We start from the raw sequence: 24,904 nt of genomic DNA, 5'->3' as shown, positions 1-24,904 counted from the left end.
TGAACAAATGCCTAACGATATGGCGATCCATGAAAACAAATCGTCGCTTCATTCCCTTCTGCTAATTATTTTGTGAGAATTTATGTGGTTCCAATATTTCTGCTGAGGATGAAGGGAAATGAGAGACAATAGCATAAGAGTTGAATGTATCTGCTTGTATCGAAATATTGTACTTTCCTGCGAATGATTGAAACACAAGTTTGTAATAACGTTGGGTACAGTCTTGTGAATTAAAAAATAATTCACCTGAGCATTCTTTACGTCACAATGCCATTCTGGCTAAACCGGCTAGTTTCAAAAATAACTCTGCCATCGGAAAGTAGTCGGCGGAGGGGCAAGGAAGACGTGAGTAAGTGTGCGCTCTTTCTTCCACAATGAAAACCAATCTGAAGACTCCAGTCTCTCCAGTTAAAAAGGGGTCTACGTTAATGGTTGCTAAACCATTTGTTTACATTTTAAATTCAAAGTTTCAAGGGAAGCACTGTGACAGTTGTTTGAAAAGGTTTGTTCCTGAATTACTTTAATTCCACTTTGTTTATATTAATAATTAGTGATCCCAACCCTAATTTATAATTATCAAAACTTCCTCAATTAATGTGCATTTTTATTACCTATCCCCTTCTACTCTGCTCAATTAAAGTGCATTTTTACCACGTATCCCTCTCCTACTTTGTGTCCTTTTTATGAACAAGACTTGAAGCATTGAAATTCCTACCTTACAATTTTTTACTCTAAACGATTTTTAATGTTTTTACTCATTCTTATTTTTGTTTGTGGAAATATTTTTAGCCTGTGCGGGAGTTAAAAAATATTTGTAAGAAGTGTTAATAAAACAGGTGCATGGTAGGTCGGCAATATATCTTTTTTCTTCGACAGCATATAACTATACTGATTGTTCTCTCGTAAATTAAAGATCCTCTAATGGGATTTAAATGATTATTTTGATTTAAGGCTAGCGGTGAAATTTTGAGGTAATTACTAGTTTTTGAGGTAATACTTTGTGTAGAATATTTATAGCAGGATATTGATCAAATGAATGAAAAATCACATTTTTAAACATTGATACGGGTATGAAAATATTGCTGCCAATCACTCTTAAGATAAAAGTGTTAAAATGAGACACCATACACTTGTCATATTCTTGTTGGTGGTGCATCACCACAATTTGCCACAGTTGTGGTCCTGCTTGAGGAGGCCCACCAGAAGAGAAGAGAAATGGACCCACATAGCATGTTAGCTTATGTCAAGCTTGATTTTTCCTTGCCATGTCAAGGTTGAATTTTTCAAGCCTGAGTCCAGCCTATGTCAAGCTGCCAAACTTGATTTTCCCTTGTCGTGTCAAGGTTGAAATATTTTCTGGTCAGAAAGCTCAGTCACTCACAAAACTCACTTACAACTCACCACTCATATATAACACTAAATCACTCACCTGTGGCTAGCAAGAGCACACAGTGTTATACCACCTTTTATTACCAGCTTGCATTGCTATGTGGGAAGGTGTCATACCCTTGATTCAGGCTTGTTTTTTCAAGCTTGCAACAACCTTGACTGGTGGAGACTAGTTAGCTTGATTCAAGCTAACAGGCTTGTTTTTTCCAGGTTGCTGCAAGCTTGCAGCCTTGATCAGTCAAGCTTGATTCCAGCTTGCATTGCTATCTGGGGAGTGTAATCCTTTTATAAGGATAGCAACACATTTATATTAACTGCTGCAGGGTTTCTAAAGATGCTGGGATCTTGAGACAAATCCTGGAGCAGATTGAAGGCCAAAAAATAGGACTTGTGATGTGAATGAATATGTTCGCCAAAAATATGAATTTTCTAACATGCCCTGGCAGTGTCTGCTGGGCTAAAAAAAAATTATAAATCAAACCATTAATCTGGTTGGAAAAATCTTCTATTGACAATCTCATCTCACGGCTGCCGTTAAATATTGTGTGACTATGTAAGGAAAGGGCGACTCCGGGATGGGACTTACCATGTGGAACATGGATGCAACCCAGAAAATGCCCCTTAGAGAGAACTCTAGTGACCTGTGTCTGGTCAAATTTTTGTAAGGCATTTTCATCATCTACTATTCCCTTGATGTCTGAAAATGTATAAAATAAGTTATTTTGCAAGTGGTAATGATACTCATACAGATTGTTGATACTGAGAACATGGGTATCTAGTAATTTAAATTATCAGTGAAGGTTATACAAGGCATCCACTGGGCTGCATTGCTGCTGAAATTTTGATGTTAAAGGTTTCGTCCTTAGAGCTTAGGGGCAGTCATGCCGCAATTAATCTAGTGGAAGCCGTGTATAGCTTCCGCTGGAACCATAGGAACATAGGCCGGAAAGTCATAATATCTTACTTCAAATAATATACATATTGCATAACATTATTTGAGAGCATGAATATTTTAATATTCATATATTAGACCTGTATCTAATTAGAACCAACAAGTGTTCATAATTTCTCAACATGTGCTCATTCCAAATACCTATTTTTTATTCCAGTGGTAAAGTTTTCAAATGCTCAGGGTGTCAGTTTGTGCATTATTGCGGGAAAAATTGTCAAGCTAAAGCATGGAAGGAACACAAAGAAGAATGTGTGGGGATGAGACGAATCAAGCCTCGAACTTTACCTGATGCATCTCGTATGATGGCTAAACTCATTATGAAACTCAAGGTTCGTGCATTTATCTACTCCTTCCCTCTTAAATTTCTAACATATCATAGAATCTTAGTGATGATCTTTTCCTCCACGCCTGTTTGTCGTTGGCTGCAATTTGCTTGTATTGATGTGTGGTAATATGTGTAAAAGAATAGGGTAGTTTTCTTCATCAAAGAAAACGAAAGGCATTGATTGCGATTCGATACCCACCATTAGTGTATTCATAATACACAAATTATTTGGTTTTAGAAATACCGGTTTGGACGAATGGCAAGGGTCAAATTTTATCCTCATTTGAAAAAGGCCAGATTGGCGCCCGTGCGATTCCACTCCACGTTACGTCACAGGGACCTAGTTTCTACACGAGAGGATAGGAGTTATACATCGTCTGAGGTTACCAATGCATGCATGAGGCACAGAGCTCAGGGAAACGTCTTAATAATCACCTATTAAAACTGGCTAAGGTCGGAAAGTTTTCTTCATTTGATAATGTAGTAATTAACCTTTTTTAAGCCAAGCGCTACCAGCCAGCACGGTACTCAGCTACCCGCTAGCATCCTGCGTCCTATCAGCGCTCGGAGCCTCGATCAAGGTCACCTCACAAGGCGGGAGGGGGAACCAGAAATGCGTCGCACGGACTTTTTCCCATCATTCCTACTTACGCGTCGCGTTTTCGCGCGCTTGAAATTTTTCACTTTTCATTTAATCGCGAAAAATAGATATCGTCATTTAAAAATCTAAAAGCGTGAAATACGTACTCTAGGAGTAATAATCTTTCGATTTAGGCAATAAAAAAATAATAGGAAACCACCCTATTGATTGCATAATATTCAATGACAGTTAAGGTGTTAATGAGCAGTCATATTAATGAGCATGCTTTCAATATTAATTTTTATCAAAATTCTTGGGGTTTTGGTGAGGTTTCTTTTGTCAAGGCAGCAACAGTTTTACTTCTCTAATGTGTTGTTAGGTTTTGTTGGGCTTTTAAGTATAACATCTATGGTGTCAAGTATGTAAGTTTTATTGCATTTTTCTGGGTATGGTAGGTATGTTTTTCAATTTTTTGCCCACTTATTGAGCTTTTCTCAATGAAAAATCAATGGCCCTAACCGTTTGCATATGAGTTGATAATGTCATGAACTTATGCCAAGTGTGTCTTTGCTTATCAGTTACATATATTACAGCCTTGTCCATGGGCTTCACATGGTTAGTAGGTGTTTACCCTGTTGTAAGCCATTCCTTCTCTCACTGAATGGTTAACTGATTTGTGAATGAAAAACTTTGCTGTTTGTACAATTTGGAACTTTATTTTCCTGACTAGTTTCGATACACTGTATCATATTCATAGGACTAGCAGTACAAGTAGCGTCGTTGTGGGTTATATACCAAAAAGGGGGGAAGAGTGGAAGGGGTGGAGAGGAGATGTCTGTAGAGCGCTAAATTGTTGCGCTTCGCGTAGGAGGGGGGGGGGGGGAGAGGAAAGGGAAAGGAAGCGTACTTAGGGAAGGTGGCGTGGGTTAGCGTCATGGGGATTTTTCGGGTGCAAAATTGGGATGTCCAGGAGGGGGGAGTGGAATGGGAAAAGGTGGTCATTAGTGATGGGCTCTTTCTTCTTGACTATTCTTAAAATTTACAGTTGCTCCCTGATGTCCATTTTTGACCCTTTCTTCACACGGTGCAGCAACTCCAGGGTGAAATCCGCCTGGTATCCTTCTTCAAGGAGGTGGGAGGCAAACTGGTACATCCCCGTTTTCTTGATGTAGTCTCGTCTGTGTTCTTCGCCTCTAATGGCTAGGTTCCTCCCCGTTTGTCCCACGTATTTGGCATCACAATCACTGCATTTTAGTTGGTAAACCCCACTATGGAGGGCTGGGTTAATGGAGTCTTTGATGGGTGGAAGCAAGCTTTTTAGATTCCTGTTATTGTAGTAAGCCGGATGAATGTTCATTTCTTTGAGAAAATTTCCTATTTTAACAGAGGGTTGTCCTACATACTTCAGGCGTCGCCACGATCCTTTGTCATTTGTGATTGAGGAGTAAAAATCCTTAATTAAAATTTTTTTCCTTTGGCCTGCCAGTAAATCGTCGATTAATTTTTCAGCGTAACCGTTGGCGACTGCAATTTTTTAATTGTGATTATTTCTGACATGAAAGCTGTTGGCTCTAATGGTACGGCTAATGCTCTGTGCAGCATGCAGTGAAAGGCTGCTAATTTTTGATTAATGGAATGTTTAGAGGATGAGTGGATGACCTGATCGGTGCACATGCGTTTACGATAACTAGTGAACTTGTGTTTCCTGTTTGTGATTGAAATATTAAGGTCCAGAAAATTTAATAAATGTCCCTCTGGTTATTCCATCCTGAATTTGATGTTGGGGTGCAAAGAATTGATCAGCTTCAAGAAATTTCCCAAATGGTTAATCCTGATAGGCTGAATGAACCTGAACTCTAATGACATTGTGGCGGTCTTGCATTAGTCATCGATACACCGCCTGCTGCGCCTGTCAATGCTGCACCTGAACGCTTGTCTCTGTGTATCGCCAATACCGAGCAATAAAAATACAGATATTGAATCGTTTCTGCGTGTATACTATCACCTTCGCTACGTCTACAAAAGTACCTATTCTACAACATCACCAACTCATGGAAAGTGGGCAACTTTCCCGCTTCCCCGAATTATTTTTCTTGGTTACTCAACTCTCCCTTCCACCTTGCGAATTACATAATGAATAGAGATTTAGCTTCTGAGTGAACGACTCCATTGTGATTGTAAGTGAATCCCCTCTCGATGACCCCCCCTCCATATGCCATATGTCACCGATTTCAGAGCAAGTTTCCTTTCTTCTGTTCAATGCTTAGAGAAATATTGTAAAGCTCGGTGTAAACTGTATCTTAAATGTAGCGACACAATAGGGTGGTTTCCAATTTATTTTTATTACCTACATTGAAAGATTATTACTCCTGGAGTAGGTATTTCATGGTTTTAGATTTTTAAATGACGATATCTATTTTTCTCGATTAAATGAAAATTTTCAAGCGTGCGAATATGCGATGGCCAAGTATGATTGCTAGGAAAAGCCCATGTGACATCATTCTGGTTCAGGCTGCCACTGCCACCTTGGTGCGAGGCTATGAACGCTGCTATTATGCAGGCTGCTAGCAGGTAGCAGAGTAGAGTACCCTGCTAGCAGGTAGCACTTGGCTTAAATAAGGATTATTAATGACCTATCAAATGGAGAAAACTTTCCGGCCGTAGGCAATTTTAATAAGTAATTATTAAGAGATGTTTCCCTGAGCTCTGTGACTTATGCATGCATTGGTAATCTCAGACGATGTAAAACTCCTATCCTCTCGTGTAGAAACTAGGTCCCTGTGACGTCATGTGGAGTGGAATCCCATGGTCGCCAATCTGGCCTTTTTCAAATGAGGTTAAAATTGACCATTAATTTTCGTATAAACTGGGAATCCTAAAACAAAATAATTTGTATATTTTGAGTACAATAATGGTGGGTAATGAATCACAATCTATGCCTTTCGTTTTCTTTGATGAAGGAAACTACTCTATTGTGTACATTTAGTAATTTTTGTTTAATATTTTAGTTAAAAAGTTATTTTACTATTCAATCTTTAATTTTCTTCATGCATGGCACTCCTTAGCAGACAGAATTAATGTGTGGATTAATTTCCATCATTGATGATAATTCCTTTGCCCTTACTGTGAATGTTTCGAATGTGTGCTTGATTTCAGTTCTGGGATTTTGGCACCCCTATCTATGCACATCCTCTCCTGATGAAACTTCCAAAACCATTTTCTGGCTCTAACTGTACATTACTACATCTGGATCTACTAGCACTCTCTTCTTCATACGACTCTTCCCCCTAGTAACGCGTCATACAGGAAGAGTCGTTCCTCTAGGAACGTCTTAAAATACGGCCAAAAAAAAAAAAAATAATATGTATCATTTACGTATAAAGAATTTTTTTATTTTTAAAAATTTTATTCCAATTCTTTTATTCAACAAATTTAATAATTAAACGTATATGAATAAACATGCCCTGGATAGAGGAAACTTACCCAGGCGGGACTCATGTTTGGCTGGTGACGACTTAACCCTGCCGCCACCGAGGGCGGCATAACAAAAGTATTCACCACATGGCAAATAGTGTGACACAAAATGGAGCTAGCTCTGCCGCTGAAATGTAGGTTGCTTACTGGCGAGTCTATTGCCAATGATGGCCTGAAAGTATTTCAGTGATGTTCTTTGAATAAGGTGCTTGATCATAGCACATTCCATTTAAGCTATTTCATAGTTTTGCATTTTGTAATTTTTTGCTTTCAAGAGGTGGATGAATTCTGTTATTTGGGAAGCAAGATAACTAGTGACGGGAGAAGCAAGAAAGAAATTATCAGCAGAATAGCCCAGGCGAAGAGAGCATTCCACCAAAAGAGAGACCTACTTACAGCGGGAAACTTAAATATGGAAGTAAAGAAACAATTTATAAGAACCTACATCTGGAGTATGCTCCTATATGGAAGTGAGGCATGGACAATGACCGCAGCAGAGAAAGCAAGGATAGAGGCCTTTGAAATGTGATGCTACAGAAGAATGATGAAAATCAAATGGATCGACCGAGTTAGTAAGGAGGAAGTCCTAAGAAGGGTAGGAGAGAAGAGAAGCCTCATGAAAACCTTAATAAGAAGACGGAACAACCTTAGAGGCCACATCTTGAGACATGATGGCCTGATGAAGACAATCGTCGATGGACAAGTGGAAGGCAAGAATGGAAAAGGAAGACCCCGAACAAAATATATGGAACAAGTAAAGAGAGATGTGAAAGAGAAGAAATACGTAGGTGTGAAAAGATTAGCTGATAGGAGAACTGAGTGGAGAGCTGCGTCAAACCAATCCTAGGATTGTTGACCAGTGATGATGATGACAAATAGTTGTGATTCAATGCTATGTTTGCAATAAGTAAATGAACCTTGGGGCAGATATGTGTGATGTGGATTAACCTCTGTGTTTAATCAACTAACAGCTCTCATGAAATACCTTGTAGCCATGGGGTCAATCTAAAGAACGTCATGGTGCATGTAGGGTGATGTTGCCATTGCTTACTTTGAATCTGACATGGCCAAGAGATCACCAGCTAGGCAAGTTTTTAAGGTGCATTTCAGCGTTGTAACTAGTTCTATTTTCTTTCATATTATTCAGAGTGCAGTGGGTACTCTGGTTTTTCCTTTTCTGTGGTTATATGCATTAAGATGTCCAATTTTTACCCAAAACCAGGAAAAGAGTATGTCCTTATGAATGAAACACGAGTCATTTTCCTGGGATGCAGTTGCAAGCCACCGTCCTGTCTTACACAATAGAAGATAGATATTTTACCACCTGCACTGCTCTGTGTTATTACATGTCATTAGTTCAAGTTTTTTTGTGTAAGGAAACATCTTATGTTGAAAAAGTGGGGAGTTTGTTTAACTTTATAAGTTTTAATTCATGCAATCACACCTGATACTTGAAAATTTAGTTTACTTAGAGATTCTGACATCGTATTGTCTTGTAGGGAGATGGAGATCAAGAGAAGGCTGAGATTACCAGTACATGGTCTCGACGATTTAAGGATCTCATGTCTCGTGAGTATCATGGTAGCATTCTGATTTTAAGATTTAACATATTTTTTTATATCTTGTTGAATTCATGGCTTTGATACATAAGGCTTTAAAAAAACCTTATGTATTTGAAAATGGTCATAGTCTCTGGCATAAAATTTTAAGTAACAATTAACTTAACCCTTATTCATTCAGATTAGCCCTTAGAGTGCGGGAATGTTTTTATACTTTTTGCATGCTGACTGTGGCATTCACCCAAACTTCTTATTGCTACCTGTATATCTTGCACTTGGGCACTTTCCCTCACCATTAAGGGCTAAGGGGCTTAACTCTACCAGATCAGCTCTCATGGCAGGGGTTGCCTCCTGCACAGGGGGTCTCTTCTGCACTGGCTGGCAGCTAAAATTGTGAACTTTCGCAGCCCATAGGTTAAAGGAGGAGGTCCTTTATTCCCTATGAAACCAGCAATTAAGTTGTCATAGATAATGGAATGTTAATGGGTGTGTAAATTGCTCATGTTAGCAATAGGGTGGTTTCCTATTACATATTTTTATAATGCCTAAATCGAAAGATTATTACTCCTGGAGTACGCATTTCATGCTTTTAGATTTTTAAATGACGATATCTATTTTTCGTGATTAAATGAAAATTTTCAAGCCTGCGAAAACGCGACGGCTAAGTATGAATGCTGGGTAAAGCCCGTGTGACGTCATTCTGGTTCCTGCTGCCACCTTGTGAGGTGACCTTGGGGCGAGTACATGTGTGCCACTATAATGCAGGCTGCTAGCCAGTGGCGTAGCCAGGGGGGGGTCTAGGAGGTCCAAACCCCCCCAAAATATGCAAACACAATTATTTTCCTTCATATAAGGAAATAAAATATTGAAAAATCAGGAATTTACAAAATATTTCTTTAACAAATGAAGTTTTTCCGATTATGAAAAGTGTTAAAATTAGTTTAAAACCCATTACTTAGTACTCTGTGTTTCAAAAAAATTTCCCCCCTGGTTTTGGACCCCCCTCCCAACGAAATTCCTGGCTACGCTACTGCTGCTAGCAGCTAGCGCTTGGCTTAAATAAGGATTGTTAATACCCTATGAAACAAAGGAAACTTTCCAACCACAGGCAGTTTTAATAGATGATTATTAAGAGATGTTTTGTATATTATGAACACACTAATGGTGGGTAACAAATCGCATTCAATGCCTTTCGTTTTCTTTGATGAAGGAAACTACCCTATTGTCTGTGTATCTCTTGATTCAAAATAAAGACAAAGGGAAAGCGAAATTAGTATGAAGTGATGTTGAAGTTTATTAAACGGCTCTGATTTGTACATCAAAACCACTGCCCTATATCCACTCTTCCACTTATTACATAAAACTATCATCTTTTTGGATATTCTTTATGCTTTCTGTAACATCTCATCCTTTTCTTTTCACAGACTACTCTGATCTCAAACAGGACAAAAATCGTTTGGAGCATTTTGAAACACTCCGCCAAATTCTCATCGAGTTTTTTGGAGGGGAAGACTCTCTGCCAAATACAGCAGAGATGCTTGGAATATATGGACGTGTAAGTTTTGAATTCCTTGTTTTCTTTTATACTAGAGATTGGTTAAGAGATATTTGAAGAAAAATACTTAATGATCCCTTATTTTGCTACCCATAGAAATGAGAAACTTATCTCTTTCCGTAACTTTGGCTAGTGTGGCCATCTGGTGTAGTTGAAGTTTTTTTTGTTGGTGTATTTATTTAGAATACTTTTTAGGCTTGAATGCAGGAAAAACTTGAGAACCTCTAACTTGATGAATTTGAAATATGTGCGATAGTGAAATAAGGTTTCCATTATTAAGTTATTACATAAGTAGTAGTGCTCAAAAAGAGAATTTCCCATTCAGAATAATTTATCTAGAGGAGTTATCCTATTAGTGTACCAATGCAACATATGCTGGTCCTCATTAAAAGTATTTATCAATATACTTAAGGTATGAATATTTTCTAAACTTTGCTTTTCAAACTTACTAGGTATCCATTTGGGTATTTTTATTTTAACCTTGATATAGACCAGTTAAATGATTGTGCTCTTTAATATTAATGAAAACCAATTTATTTAATCATCTCAGAAACACATTTATCTTTAATTTTTTCTCTTAGATCACATGAATTAGAATACATCTCATTTTGGACATTCTTTGGCTGAAATCCTCAGTTAGGGTGGCCAATCTTCTGGAAGACCTGTAAAGTTAGGGAATGTCATCATGTCTGGAAAAACATGGAATGATTAATGTCAAAGGAATTGACTTATATATTTTGAACAATCACCTTTGATGCTATATTTAAAAACATATTTGTTTAAAGCATTTTAAGGTTATTGTTTAGTTGATTCTAATCACATTTGATCACCTTTAAAGAGGAGCACATAGTCTCTTAAATTCTCATTGTGAAATTAGTCTGTAAATAAAGGAAAAATAAGGCAATTTCAGATGGATGTTTATTGGCCTGCTCATTGATGACTGTTTGAGCGCTTAGAAAATCACTACATTCACATTTAATTTTTTCTCATTCAAAATACATAGGTTGAGTTGATTATTGCTTTGGCCAAACTGACTTCAGTCACTTGTCTGTACTCTGTAGATACTCTTGTAAATCAGTTAGATTTGTTAAGATTCAATGGAATATTTGTATCTTGCCTCATCCACTGAACTGAATGCAATGAATGATGCATGCCACACCCTGAAGGGAATTGATGCTGAGGTACTATGTACATAAACAAAACTCCTCTTTGTTAACAGTTTCTTATTATACTAAAAATTATATGTAAAAATGAGATGCCACCTCCTGTATCGACAGTTCATCCCCAAAAAAACAAATAACTTACCCCTCCCAGCCTCAAACTGTTCATATGTATTTTTTTGAAGTGATTTTTTGTAGCATATGCTACTTTATGTCCATGTTTACCAATCCAATTTTGAATAATATATAATATTACTTTTAGAATTCAGAATCGTCCCACTGCAAATATGATTTAACAAGGCCGCTCTACTAATTTCAATGGTACACTATGAACCATAAACCCCTCCCCTCCTACTGGGCAATCCTGAGAAATGGTTATCTCTCGCTATGGATACCTTCAACGGTAAAAGAATTCCATGTGGTAATTAATGTTGATCTTCACATACTTATAAACACCTCCACTGCACAAATGCTCAACAATTGCCCACCAGATCAAATCTGCTCATCTAGGAGCCCAACAATATGCATGAGCTCAGCTGGCAGTAGCCGGAGCACAAACGCTCTCCTCCAAAGCTTGGAGAATTGGAGGTGAGCGTTTGTGCTCCGGCTACTGCCAGCTGAGCTCATGCATGTTGTTGGGCTACGGCACAAGCGGATGTTATCTGGCAAGTGATTGTTGAGCATTTGTGCAGTGGAGTTATCGTTATCCCAACATACAGTAGACTCTCGTTATTACGAGTTCACGGGACCGAAAAATCGGAGGTTCGTAATAACGAAGTTTGTATGAACGTTTCTTTTAGGAATCATCGAAAAAAAACTGTATATAATAAACGCGTTTAAAGTACGCGAAAATATATATACATAGGAGCATTTGTGCAGTGGAGTTATGGTTATCCCAACATACAGTAGACTCCCGTTATTACGAGTTTACGGGACCGAAAAATCGGAGGTTCGTAATAATGAAGTTTGTATGAACGTTTCTTTCAGGAATCGTCAAAAAAACAGTATATAATAAACGCGTTTAAAGTACGCGAAAATATATATATATAGGAAAATACGTTTCAGTTTCTCCACTGAAGAATGACGCAATCTAGGGTTGATATCTTCCCGAATACAGTCAGTCCGATATACGAACTAGATGCGTCCCAAGACCTTGTTCCTAAGTTGATAAACCTACAGTCCAGATGCCGAGAGTTGTCCGATGATAGGAAGAATGGTCTAGGTCGGGGTAGGGGGCAAGGTTGCCAGCTTAGAAAGGGAAACACCTACAAAGGGTTCTGTGAAGAAAGGAGCCGGAAGGGACGACAAGCATGAAGGAACCAGAGGAAGAATCACTTGGTTTGATGATTCGAAGAAAGGACTTGTTTGGGTGGATCAGGCTTATTTCAGTGCTCCTTATGCATTTGACTATGCAAAAATCAATGACTAGCGAGGGTGTGTTAGGTGCGTTTGGGGGACAGCGATTGGCTGTAAACCGTGCTAGACCAGGGTTATCTGCCCCTCCTATTGTGCCGTTATCGGACAAATCTCGGCGGCCGGTCTGAATGCAAAGAATCGAGGAGTGCGGTTATCCTGCATACTGCAACACTGCATTACAAGCATGCGATAACTCTTGAAATTTGACAATTTTGAATGCTCGTACCTCTGAAAATTCATAAATAGAATGTGCGTAAGGAGACTATATGTCTAATGTACGAGCGGTTATGAGTGGGTCACCATGACTCCACAGGAATGAAGCTTACTATATGATGTAGCGTATAAACTGAATAAAGAACCATAACTGACGCGCTTGAGCACAGTGCACAAGAAGAACTTAAACGTGGCGCTATTATTAAAACTTATCATAGTGAATTTCCTCCTAAATGCTGTTGCTTATGTGTGGAACTTCGTAATAAAGTTCATTTTGCAACCGCTGGGACTGGGACAGAGGTTTGTAATTTCGTATAAACGAAAATTTCATAACAGCATTTCTTTTATTATAGCTTGTACAGGCCTTTTTGTCGGGACCAACGATTTGCTTAGTAATAACGAGAACTTCGTAATAATGTTGTTTGTATTAACGAGAGTCTACTGTATTAGTTTTGTCTAGTTTTGTCTTATGTGATTGGAGTTAATTTTGTTCTAATGGTACCCTTAAGGGTATACCTACCTCAATCTAGATTGTGTATGTGGATATGTGAGGTTTTGATGTATTGATGTTTTGCTTCAATTTCAGGGAAGAATCTTCATGTTGAAGTGATTCTTTGATCCGTTAACTTCTTAAAATGTACTCATCCATTTTTGAAGAGAAGAAAGAAATAACATTAAGTCGATAGAATACAGTAAGGAAGGAATTGTGATTTTTCCATGGTTATTGATGATATCAAGAACCAAGCTTAAAGTTTTTGCTTTTTTTGATTTCTCTGAAGTTTTTTTTAAATTTAACTTTGAGAAATATTTTTATTAACTTAAGTTTATGTACCCCTGTCCTTTGTCCTAAGTATAGATACTTAAAAATTTATCAGGGCTTGCTTAAGTACTCTCAATCCATACAACAGTTTGTATTGCAATTACATATATAGAAATATATTTCAGGAGTATTTTGACATGAGGCTCTTCAATTATTTAAATATTTGAAAAAGTATCTTCTACCTATAATAATAGAAAGGTACATCAAGTTTGCGAACTGCAATAATCATAAAGAATTAGACTTTGCTATGTAGTTTCAGTGATGTTACTAACTGCTCTGGCTTTGAAATTAATTTTCTTCATCAGATTTTAAAATATTATATGTGGAATTACAAAGTTTTCTTAACATTCAATTCTCCATAAGAATTAAACATAAAGGTCCTGGGGAGCTTATTGAAAAATGTTAGAATTATGAATGATTGTTTTTATATTTTTAAGGCAAAGAGGAGGCAATTTCTTTGTGATGGGTTCAACTGGTAATAAACTGCCAGATTTGCATTCAATCACTCATTTACCTCTTTTCTTTTTTCCATCAACAGTTATTGGTGAGAAATGAGCTCAAACTCTCTGACCAGATCTTCAATGCTTGCAATCTTTGTATTCATTACTGAACGATTCTAAAAGGAAACTTATAATAGTCGATTACCTATGCATTTTATGTTAATATTTTACATGTGTGTGAGATTGTGGTGGTGTGTACATGTACAGCAAAGTCCGTTACAATGAGCACTGAAGGTCCTTTGAAAATTACTCATTATTTTTAACTTAAACATCAAAGTCGTGTCATTTTCAGGTTACTATGACACAGAACATAGATTATTCATCTTATTTATGCATAAATATTTATCAAGAAGTAAAAGTTTCTGTTAAGATATTTATTTTTAAATAATTAAGTTTTAATAGAAAATATAGCCAATCTGTCCCAGGAATTACCTCATTACATAGGTATAATGGCATGAAAAGACAAAATTCGATTCATTTATCCAGTAATATCGATCAATCTATATATAACCGACCAGTAAATGCACTAAAATTTAAATTTTTTACGTAAAAAAAATGAAGATTCTTAATGAGAATTCTTAATCTTTCAGTCAACTATCCCTCATGATGCATCTTACGTATTTTTTTGAGTATGTATATTCCATCAAGAATATTGATAATTATGGTAGTGTACTTCTATGTAGCATATAGTCAGACTCCCTGTCTAGAAGAGCATTGTAGAGCATCTCTGAATGACTTCCAGCTCGGTGGGCACAGAGTATTTTTCAGGCAATCTGTACGATATGAACAATTATCGTTCACGGGAAGGAGATACAAAACTGCATGTCAGACCGTGTGGCACCACCATGCAGCAGTTCATCGCTATATGGGCAGTTGCAAAATTACAAAGATCTGGTGCTTTTACAGAAGCAAAGGCAAAAGGCAATGACATGCATTTGCCTCACATCATTAGTGAAAGTTCGCAGGAAAATGCCCAAAAGTCTCTTTAAACATGGATAATGGTCCCAGAAACCTCATGTGATTGTGTGAGTTACAGTGCTAAAATGTGCTAACACTCAGGAGTGATATAGCTTTCATGTATATCTAGCTTCTTGGTGCCCAGGCGAGGATATAAGGTGTATCGTGGACAATGATATTAGAAAATTGTGGAAGAAACTATTTGTATTCATTTAACTACTAAAATGATACCTTATCTTGTCGAAATGCATCTGGAATAAGATCACTAACATCCATTATGTGGTCAAAGTTTAGATAAGGTTTGTTCTGAGAATTATACACACCGTAAGACATGGATTACGACTAGCGCTAAAGTTAACATGAGCACTTGTTATAGGTGAAATCCCTATGATTTTCTGCGTGAGCTCACCAAAAAATCATCTGCTATACCTCTGTCCTTGCATAGAGCAGTACTCACTATAACAGACTTCTGCCATAGTACTGAAATATAAATGATAATTGTTTCAATTATCCTCCAAATTCGTAATTATCCTCACTAAATACATTTAATGAAATGTTTTAGATTCTTATACAGTTAACCCTACCTTTACAATGGGATTGACTTAGGATAGATTTGGTGTACGATCTAAGCATTTTTTTGCGCTTGCTTTTAAAAATTTCTAATTTTGCCAATTATGTTTCAAATCGCACAATAATGTATTTCTTATGTAAGCTAATTTGTAGGAGAAATCTTTTTTTACATAGTAATATTTACTTGTGTTGATGCTCTTTAAACTGATTCCTTGTCTGAAAATACTTCTGATTCAATATACAATGGAAATCACTTTGCAGCTGGTCTTCAGGAACGGATTAATATCATCAAGAAAGGATCTACCGTATTTGTACTATGAGTGTCACCTTTGTACTCTTGGCTTCAATTTAGAGTCATAAGCACATTGCACTTATGTAGGTGATTACATAACATATTTGATGCAGGTACTGCAGAGAGGCATAGTTCTCCGTACTTCAAGAACAGCTTCTTTTTTTGATGTAATAATGTTTGAAATTGGAGCCCAATCTTTTGAAAGATTTTAGCAATTGTCATCACACTGAGTGTATTATGGAATGTTGTGGTATTGTTGCACAGGAATGCTGTGCACTATGATTATTATGTTTCCTTTTTTAGAATGTTATTTTAAATTATCATCTAATGGTTTCTCTGGCCAAAGAAAATTAGCTTGGTGCAGCATACGGTATTATATTAAAAAACCATGATTTATTTAGGTTTTACAGATATGTTTTTATGACTTTAGTGTGATTGTGGGGTAGTATTTCATCCTTTTCAGCATGAAACTCTTAGAATTCGGTTATAAGAATTGTTTTCATACCTATCAATGTTTGTTTGCTTATTTTCATGTAATACCTCAGATATTTGTAATTCTCTTTGTGGACCCTAAGGTAGTTAGAATTGTCTGTCAGAATTTGGAAATGAATGGAGTTTTGGTGATGTTATAAATTAAGGATTCTGATACATATATCCTGTTAGTTTCTTGTATGTTCTTGGCGTAAAAGTAATAGTTTTGGCTACTCAGTCAAGGATATGACGTAGGATAGCATTGGTATTAAAAACTATATTATGTAAACATAAGTACCAACACTGAAAATGCAAAAAAAAATGTTTAATTAACATATTGAATGCAGAGCAAGTATTTCAACTTGGTCTTGATCACCTTCCAGCAGCAAAGCATGTGTTTGATGCGCTTGGTCACCTTCATTTTAATGAGTATTATTTTATCTACCAAAGAAAAAATGATTGAAAAATCAGAGTCAAGTCATATTCTCAACACTTCAATGTCATTTTAAAGGCATTTGTAAGGAAATATGAAATTTTGGGTATTAACTCTCCCAAAGAAATGTTATCTAAGTATTAGCAAAAGGTAGACTTTTGTTTTCTAATTTTTCATGGAGGACAGATTTTCCTATTGAACCTCCATCTGTATATCCTGTGGTACATGCAAGGTAGGCACTCATATTTTTTTGGTGCATCCCATGATTTCCAATCGCTCAAATTTTTCTTTTATCTTCTTATACGTATTCTGTGAATTCACCATTGATCCTTTTTCCCCAAGCATTGCTTTTATCACGACACGGTGCTTATTCTCAATGATAAATTGTCACTGTTTGCCATTGTCACTTTTTTCAGTAAACCTTCAAACCAAAATACCTATATTAAATATGTAGTTATTTACCAAAGAAATAAGAGTACAAAAAAGTTATGGTTGTAAATGTTAGCTACAAGAGAAAACTTTCTAAACCATGGCTATTAGATATTTAATTGAAATACAGTGTTAAATACATGTTTTTGAGTGATTTCTAGAGTGTATGTGTGATATCTTTGGGTCCAACACTTGAACTTGTATGGTCTAAGGTCCTAAAAAATCTTTCTCCAACTATCTGACATTTCTCATTTTATCACTTACAATTTTCTGTACTAAGATTCCATTTATTTTCAATTGCAAATGTGAATTCCGTAGTTCAATTAAAAACTAACAGTAGTCATTTGAACTATCCGCAGCTCTGTGTCAACTGTTTTAATATTCTTGATGGAGAAATGTCTTGCATTGGGGCCGGAATATACTTGGCTCCTTCAATTCTGGACCACTCTTGTAGACCCAATGCTGTGGTAACATTCGATGGGCCAACACTATATGTAAGATCTCTTGTTGACTTCCCATCATTGGACTGGAAAAAGGTAAGTCTTTTTCAACTGTGTAATAATATGTTTGCCTTGAATTTATTGTTGTCTTAAATATTATCTCAAGGACTACCGTGCCTGATGTTAATTCAGGAATCTTAACTTCTGTAAATACTGATATTTTTTCTTTTTAACAGATTTTCATCAGTTATGTTGATCTTCTTAGCATCAGAGATGACCGAAGGCCGGAGTTGCAGAAAGGTTATTATTTTCTGTGTGATTGTGAGCGATGTACAGCTGTAGATAAAAGTGGTACTAACGGATATCGCATGACTGATATTGAGGTATTTTCCTCTACGTCATCTTGTCCGAGTGGGAAGTGTCAGAATCCAATATTCATGGTGAGTCTCTCATTGAAGTCATCCATCTAAATTGATTTTACTGTCATATATCTGTTGTTATATCTTTGATTTAGATGTGGAAATGTCATATTAAATCTTTTATTAATTTATCAACCCCACCGTTGCATATTGAATGATTTTTGCTGTCTGGGCAACCATTCTCTTCCTATCCTGTGAGGTTCCTGGCCCCAAGGTTTTCCTGTTATTATGTATCTTCTGGTTGCATTGGAGGCTGCTCAAATTTTTAAAATATAATTATTTCTAACAATAATTTATTCTGCCTAAGTTTCATTTTTAATGTAACTATCTTCAGGGCTTCAGAATTTTCACTTCCTCTCCTCATGGTAATCATTTTGTTAGGTTAACTACTAACTTTACTATAAATCAAACTATTTTTTGTTTATATTTTTTATGGAAAGTATTTGATTAATGCTAATGAAAGAAATTAATCTAATGACTTTAGTAACAGAAAGAGAAAGAAGAGAAAAGAAAGAGAAAATTCTTAAACCCTGAAGATGGCTAAAATACAGGGTGGTATCCAGAAGTAGTAGGACTGTTTTTTTTTTCCCGCGGGCGGAAATATTGAGGGGGGTCTGAAGGACCGGATGTTGTGGGGGGGGAGCTTTGGGGGCAGATTACAACATGTGGCAGTCGCCTGCGTCCATTAGTTGATTGTGGGATACTGTTTTAGTGACCTCCTGTTTTGACGCCTCGTCGTTAGTTGCGATGGAGCAAAATTTAGAGCAGTGGTACGCCATCAAGTTTTGCTACAAACTTGGAAAATCGGCAACCGAAACCAAGAAAATGCTTACGCAGGCCTACAAGGAGGATACCATGAGCCGTTCCTCGATATTTGAGTGGCACAAGTTGTTTCGGGAGGGCAGGGAGCTCGTCAAGGACGACCAACGCGCCGGGCATCCATCAACCTCGAAATCGAAAGTGAAATCGATGTTGATTGCATTTTTCGACCGTCGTGGAATTGCCCATAAGGAGTTTGTACCTTCTGGACATACTGTAAACGCAATATTTTACGTGGGAGCGCCCACACGCCTGCGAAATCAGATCACACCCTTGCGACCAGACTTGGTGGGGAATTGAAAGCTCCACCACGGCAATGCACCGTGCCACGGCGCGTGGATTGTGAGGGATCTCATGGCCAAATTCGGCGTTTCCACGTTGTCTCATCCGCCTGACAGCCCTGATGTGGCACCACCGGACGGGTTCCTGTTCCCCAGGATCAAAAGGCTGCTTAAGGGGCATCGCTTCGACACGGTGGATGCGGTCCAAGTGGCGACGACGAGGGCGCTGAACAGCATCCCGGATGACGACTTCCGGAAGGCCGTCAAGACCTCGAAGACTCGCTACCAGAAGTGTGTGGATGCCCAAGGGGCCTATTTTGAAGAGTATTGAGTCGACGTATCAAAATTTTCAGTAAATCAATTTTTATTAAATCAGTCCTACTACTTCTGGATACCACCCAGTAAATGCCAAAAATGTTGGCCAAAGAAATGATAGTTAATAATTAATTATATTAAAAAATTAACCAACCATTGAAATAACCAGTAAAGGTAATACAAATACAGTGGTAGAGATTCTATCTCTTATATGTTCTCCCCATTAGGTGAATCTGATCTGATCCTTATACCTTTTAAATTACATTAATAAGCCGTGTACTTAAGGGACGTTTAAATGAAGAATATATGGTCTAATTTTCTGGGGAACAGTTATAAAAGCAGAGATATATTCAGCATCTAGTTATATTCTCTTCAAAATATGAAAAACTTTTTAGCATACAACAGCTTCCATGATCATAAAACAAGACAAAAATCAGAAATATTCATGCCTCAAAGCAACCTCAATATGCACATTGAAGGCCCATATAGAATAGCTATGAAATACTTTAATAAGCTACCTGAAAATATCAAAGGCATAAACCACTTCAATGTATTTAAGAAAAGAGTCAATTCTTTGTTTTTCAAAGAGTGCTTTTTTAATGTAAAGAAATATCTAACTGCATCCTTGTAACAGGAAAAAATTACATTGTATTTATACCAGTGGCATAAGTAGGAATATGCTTTGGAGGGATGTTGGAGCCTGGGAGGGAGTGTCGCACCATTGTAGGGCTTGCGCACCCTCCCTGACTCCTTTGTCACCGGTCGGTATACAGTGACTCATCTCACTTCCATGATATTAACACGTTGTGTACCGGGATGTTTAAATTCCTAGGAACGCCGATTCTGGGTGTTGAGATTGGAAGTATGTGCCTAGTAGGGCGTAATGCCTTTGGTTTAAACATGGTTAAAAAGCTAATGTTTAGAATATAACTTTATCCAATCATACGTTATGATGCATCAATTCACTATGAATAACGAACAACAACTGAAAACGTACTAACGAGTATGTATTGTACACTTTCAAAATTGTTTAGGTTGACACACCTAAATGACGAGAATCTTCGTCATCCGTCTGGAACGTTCGGGAAAAAAATTGACAAAAATTCTCGCCATCCGTACGCAACGTGTTAACATGTACCCTACCGCAGACTTTTAGACAAATTAGCCCATTGCGCCAGCGTTATTCTTTTTTCTTTTATTTTAATACTTGGATCCTTTCCATTTGAGTTTTCTTGTGCATTCCGCTGTGCACTCCACATCGGTCGTGTCATATAAGCAGCACCAAAGTAGCTGTGACAGACGGGGTGCTATGAGCATCCAAAAGAAAGGCTAATTCTTTGGTCATGACGTCGACTGCGGCGTGAAGATGAAGTACGTGTTTCGGTCATTATGACCGAAGCGGCGCTGAACGTTATAATAAATGATCTTTAACTTTTAGCAGATGCAGTTATTATATGTCAAAACTAGACAATAGTTTTGAATGATTTTTTTTACTTGAAAAATGGGGAATCAACCCTCTCATCCCCCCCATATTTATCCCACTGATTTGTGCATTTACGTATTTTTTATCTTATTTTTCAGTTGCTTCAAACTTTGAATTGGTACACTTGTGTACATTTTTGACTTGCCCAACAATTATCTAGTGAAATCAACAGGGCCTATAAATATATTATTATTATTCCTTACAATGTATTATGTAGTTCATTATTATCCGCAATGGCTGCTATACTATTTTTCGAGCGAGGTTCTATGATATCCAAGGTCCATTTGAGGTATGGTCTTTATTTTTTCAGTCTCCACATGTGATCTTCCTGGTCATCATCTATACAAAATATTATATTTGACTAGATAATTGATGAAAATACCCATTGTTAGAATTATTCTAGCATGGAGTGCAATGGAGCTCATCATTGCTTGAAAAAGAACTATCCATTCATAATTTTTACAGTGTTAAAAATCAAATTAAAAGAATCAAGCTAACAAAAATTACAATGCAAGTTCTTGCATAGTGCCAGTTATGCCTTACAGTGTGCATTGTCCATTAAGAGATACAACAGTCGTGTTTACAATATATGGCGTTTGTAGTATAGTGTAGCTCTAAGCATCTGACTGAACTTATCGTGGTAGAAGTATTCCTAGTAACAGCACAATTAATTTTGTAATGTTTACATGGGTGTGTTTTTCCTCTTGTTAATTATTTTATGTAAAAACATCATTTTTAATACTTTATCTCTCCACCTTTTATTATTCTTTTATTTATAGTCAGGGAAACATGCCGGAATAACACCATTATGTGAAACCTGTGGCAGGAGTTTAAATGATGAGATGATTGCTAGCTATAAAGAAGTATCAGAGTTCAGTTTGGAGCAAATAAAAGCTATGGGTTCAACAGCATGTATCCTTTTTTTAATGAATTTATTCCCCTTGTATTTATCATTTCCTTGTATACGAGGATTAAGTTCTACTATCATCAGGAGAGGATTGGGTCATTGGGTCACTATAGGCCATGCTAAGTTTGTGGAACTCAACTCAATTGCGTTTTTTTCTTTTCTTTTTCGTGGTTGCTAATTCAAAATAGTGAAGCTATTAGCAAATGTCACAATAAAATACTTGTTTGTGAATGCACATTTCTTCGGTTTAGCATAAATATGAATTTCAATAAAGTGGCTTTTGTCTGAATTCAAATCCTGGGTAAAACCCTCATGCACTCACAAACAAAACCTTTGAAGTGCAAGATGTCCCGGGAAAACTGGCCCCCTTACTTATAATGTGTGAAATTCACATACTGTGGCTTAGTTTAGGGTGAGCTCTAACCTCACCTATCCAAACCAACCTTTGGGTTGAATCACTGAGCTAATAAGTGTATAATAAATTAAAAATACATTTTTACCATATATTTAGACATTTTTATCACTTTCACCAGGCCTTAATTAATTTCAAAAGTCTACAGAAGCTTATGTGCTCTGATACTTTAATCAGGTAAGAAAAAGTTTGAATAGATTTGCTTGCTTTTCAGTTGCCTACTCCCCCTAAATTATCTATCCACCCATGCATAAAGACCACATTTTTGTACAGTAATCTTAAGTATGATGGAAATGACATTCTAAATTTTGTAGTGCAACTGCTCAATGCATCTAGTGAAGAAATGTCTCTTTGTCTTTGAAGTGTATCTTGAAATTTGCTGTGATTTCTTTGACTCCCATTTAGATCTTGATGTTTGCAAAGTACTTATTCGCAAACAGAATGCAGCTCTCTTCCACTCTCTCAACATTCTCCACGTGAAGACTCTAGATTTAGCTTTTGATAGTGCCATTCAGATGCAGTGTTGGGAAGATGCCTTAACATACGGACAGCAACTACTCCCTGGATTCAGGTGGGGATGAACGGTGAAATGCATTTCTGTATACTTTATTAAAGCTCTTCACAGTGTGGAAATATTTGAGGAAAGATAACTATTGGGGGCTATGTATCATCAGTGCTCACCAAGCTGGAGCTAATTAAGATCTCCAAAATACTGTACTGAAGCAGAATAAGTTAGTGGATTGGTATGAATGTAAATGAAATAAAAATCATGATAGTGAAAAGTAAATGCACTTAGGTTTAAGCAGGAAAATATTCACAGTTTAGCAGTCATTAAGTTTTGTAAGAATGCATTGTTCCTCAGTTGAACGAAAATTTAATCATCATTAGATTAACCTGTTAACTAACTATTCATTATTTTCAGGCACTACCTTGGAGCTGGCCACCCTCTCGTTGGAATACTTTGTTTGAAAGTTGCCAAGGTTGCATTATTAGTTGGAAGTTCTGAAATAGAGGCCAAGGAACTTGTTAGTGAAGCTGCAAAAGTTTTGTTTGTTACTCATGGTCCTCATCATCCTTTAATTAAAGATGAACTACAACCTCTCCTTTATGACGTTTCAAACCCCTAAGGTTTTTTTCTTGAAAAGAAAGTTTAAATTCTTACCCCATTCTTGAAGAAGCCTAATTTACATTTTTCACCATACTAATTTGTTATGCATTTTACTGATTGAGAAACCAATGTGTGTGATTAGTTATCATGTTATAAACTATGTCACTATCTCATGTAATTCGATCAAGACCAATGAGAAAAGACTTACTGTATTCATAGGTCCATATTTGGACGGATTGAATATTTTGTTATATTTATTAGTATGATTCAGGATTTTATGAACATACCTCAACTGTTTTACATTTATTGTATTTGTACTGAAAGAAAGGAAACCTGAAATTTGCCTTGTTATTTTCTAAAACCCTCAACTACCAAATATGACTCACTCTGAAAGGTTCCTTGTTTCCAGTAAATTTTGCTTACATGAACATATTAATGATTAAATACCTTATTATTTATTAATTAGAATTTGGCTGACTCATCCTTAGCTGATTTATTAAGGAATTCAATCAGGGATAAGCCTTTGACACCTCCAATGAAGTCCATCACCTGTGAGTAGGCACAAGGAATGAGCAAACTTCACACATCCTGGGCTTATTCTAACCTCACTTGTCCAATCGACTGACAACTAAGATAGCATATGGAAAATCAAGATATCAAATTTTTCCATTTATAACCTGCTAAGTTGTAAGTGGTGAAAATTTGACTGCTTAAGCGATTTTGTTTGATAATTTTATAAGGCCACACACAGTGTGTGTCCTGAAAGTAGTAGGACTGAGTCGAGAACAAAAAATGTATTTCTCATATAGGTACATCGCTTCAAAAATCTTCAAAGTAGCCCCCTTGGGCATCGACACAACGCTGCCAGCGAGTTTTCCACGCAGCATACGCTTCCTGGAAGGCTGACTCCGGGATGTCCTTTACAGCACGCGTCACGGCCTTTTGGAGAGCTTCCACCGACCCGTGGTGACGCCCTTTAAGAGGGGTCTTGAGCTTGGGGAAGAGAAAGAAGTCCGGGGGGCGATATCCAGGCTGTAGGGTGGGTGAGGTAGGGTTGCCACGCCGTGTTTCGCCAGGTAGTCAACGACAATGAACGCGGTGTGGGCCGGCGCATTGTCATGATGAAGGATCCACGAAACTGCAATGGCTGGTCGGACGCGGACGATGCGTTTTCGCAGTCTTTCGAGTTTTAGGCATTCCCAGTTCTTTAGATAACATTCTCACACTCGTTCGACGGTCACTGTTCAATAAATTTTTTCAGTCGCTCCACATTGTTGTCCGTTTTTGAGGTCGAAGGGCGTCCTGAGCGCTCGGTGTCTTCGACGTCTTCTCTTCCCTCTCGAAAAAGCTTGTGCCACTCAAATGTGGTTGATCTGCTCATGGTACTATCCCCGTAAGCTGCCTTGATGAGTTCATGGGTCTCCTTGCCGCTTTTCCCGAGTTTAATGCAGAATTTCACTGCGTAACGCTGCTCCACTAAACGTTCCATGACGCACCGTGATGAGGTCACTTGACAGAGGTCTGGAAGAAATACGATTCACACTCCGCAAGAGCTCAGAGCCGACTGCCGCGCGTTCGCAGCGCTTTGTTAGAGTCCCCCCTCATCACCTGTCCCCCAGAAAACT

General features: G+C 37.4%; 1 protein-coding gene across 1 annotated transcript; it reads left to right on the top strand.

The window, feature by feature from the left end:
- The first annotated feature begins 42 nt into the window (after positions 1-42).
- On the top strand, positions 43-23,618 carry LOC124169397 (histone-lysine N-methyltransferase SMYD3). Its single transcript, XM_046547997.1, has 9 exons — positions 43-502; positions 2,499-2,670; positions 8,220-8,289; positions 9,704-9,834; positions 17,455-17,631; positions 17,772-17,975; positions 21,632-21,764; positions 22,577-22,742; positions 23,094-23,618. The coding sequence occupies exons 1-9, from the start codon at positions 375-377 to the stop codon at positions 23,296-23,298; spliced, it is 1,386 nt and encodes a 461-aa protein (XP_046403953.1). The 5' UTR covers positions 43-374; the 3' UTR covers positions 23,299-23,618.
- Positions 23,619-24,904: the final 1,286 nt, after the last annotated feature.

Source organism: Ischnura elegans, chromosome 12 (genome assembly GCF_921293095.1).
Source record: "Ischnura elegans chromosome 12, ioIscEleg1.1, whole genome shotgun sequence".
In the NCBI taxonomy this organism is placed as follows: domain Eukaryota; kingdom Metazoa; phylum Arthropoda; class Insecta; order Odonata; family Coenagrionidae; genus Ischnura; species Ischnura elegans.
Note: the sequence above shows the minus strand (reverse complement) of the source record. Positions and strands in the feature narration are given on the sequence as shown.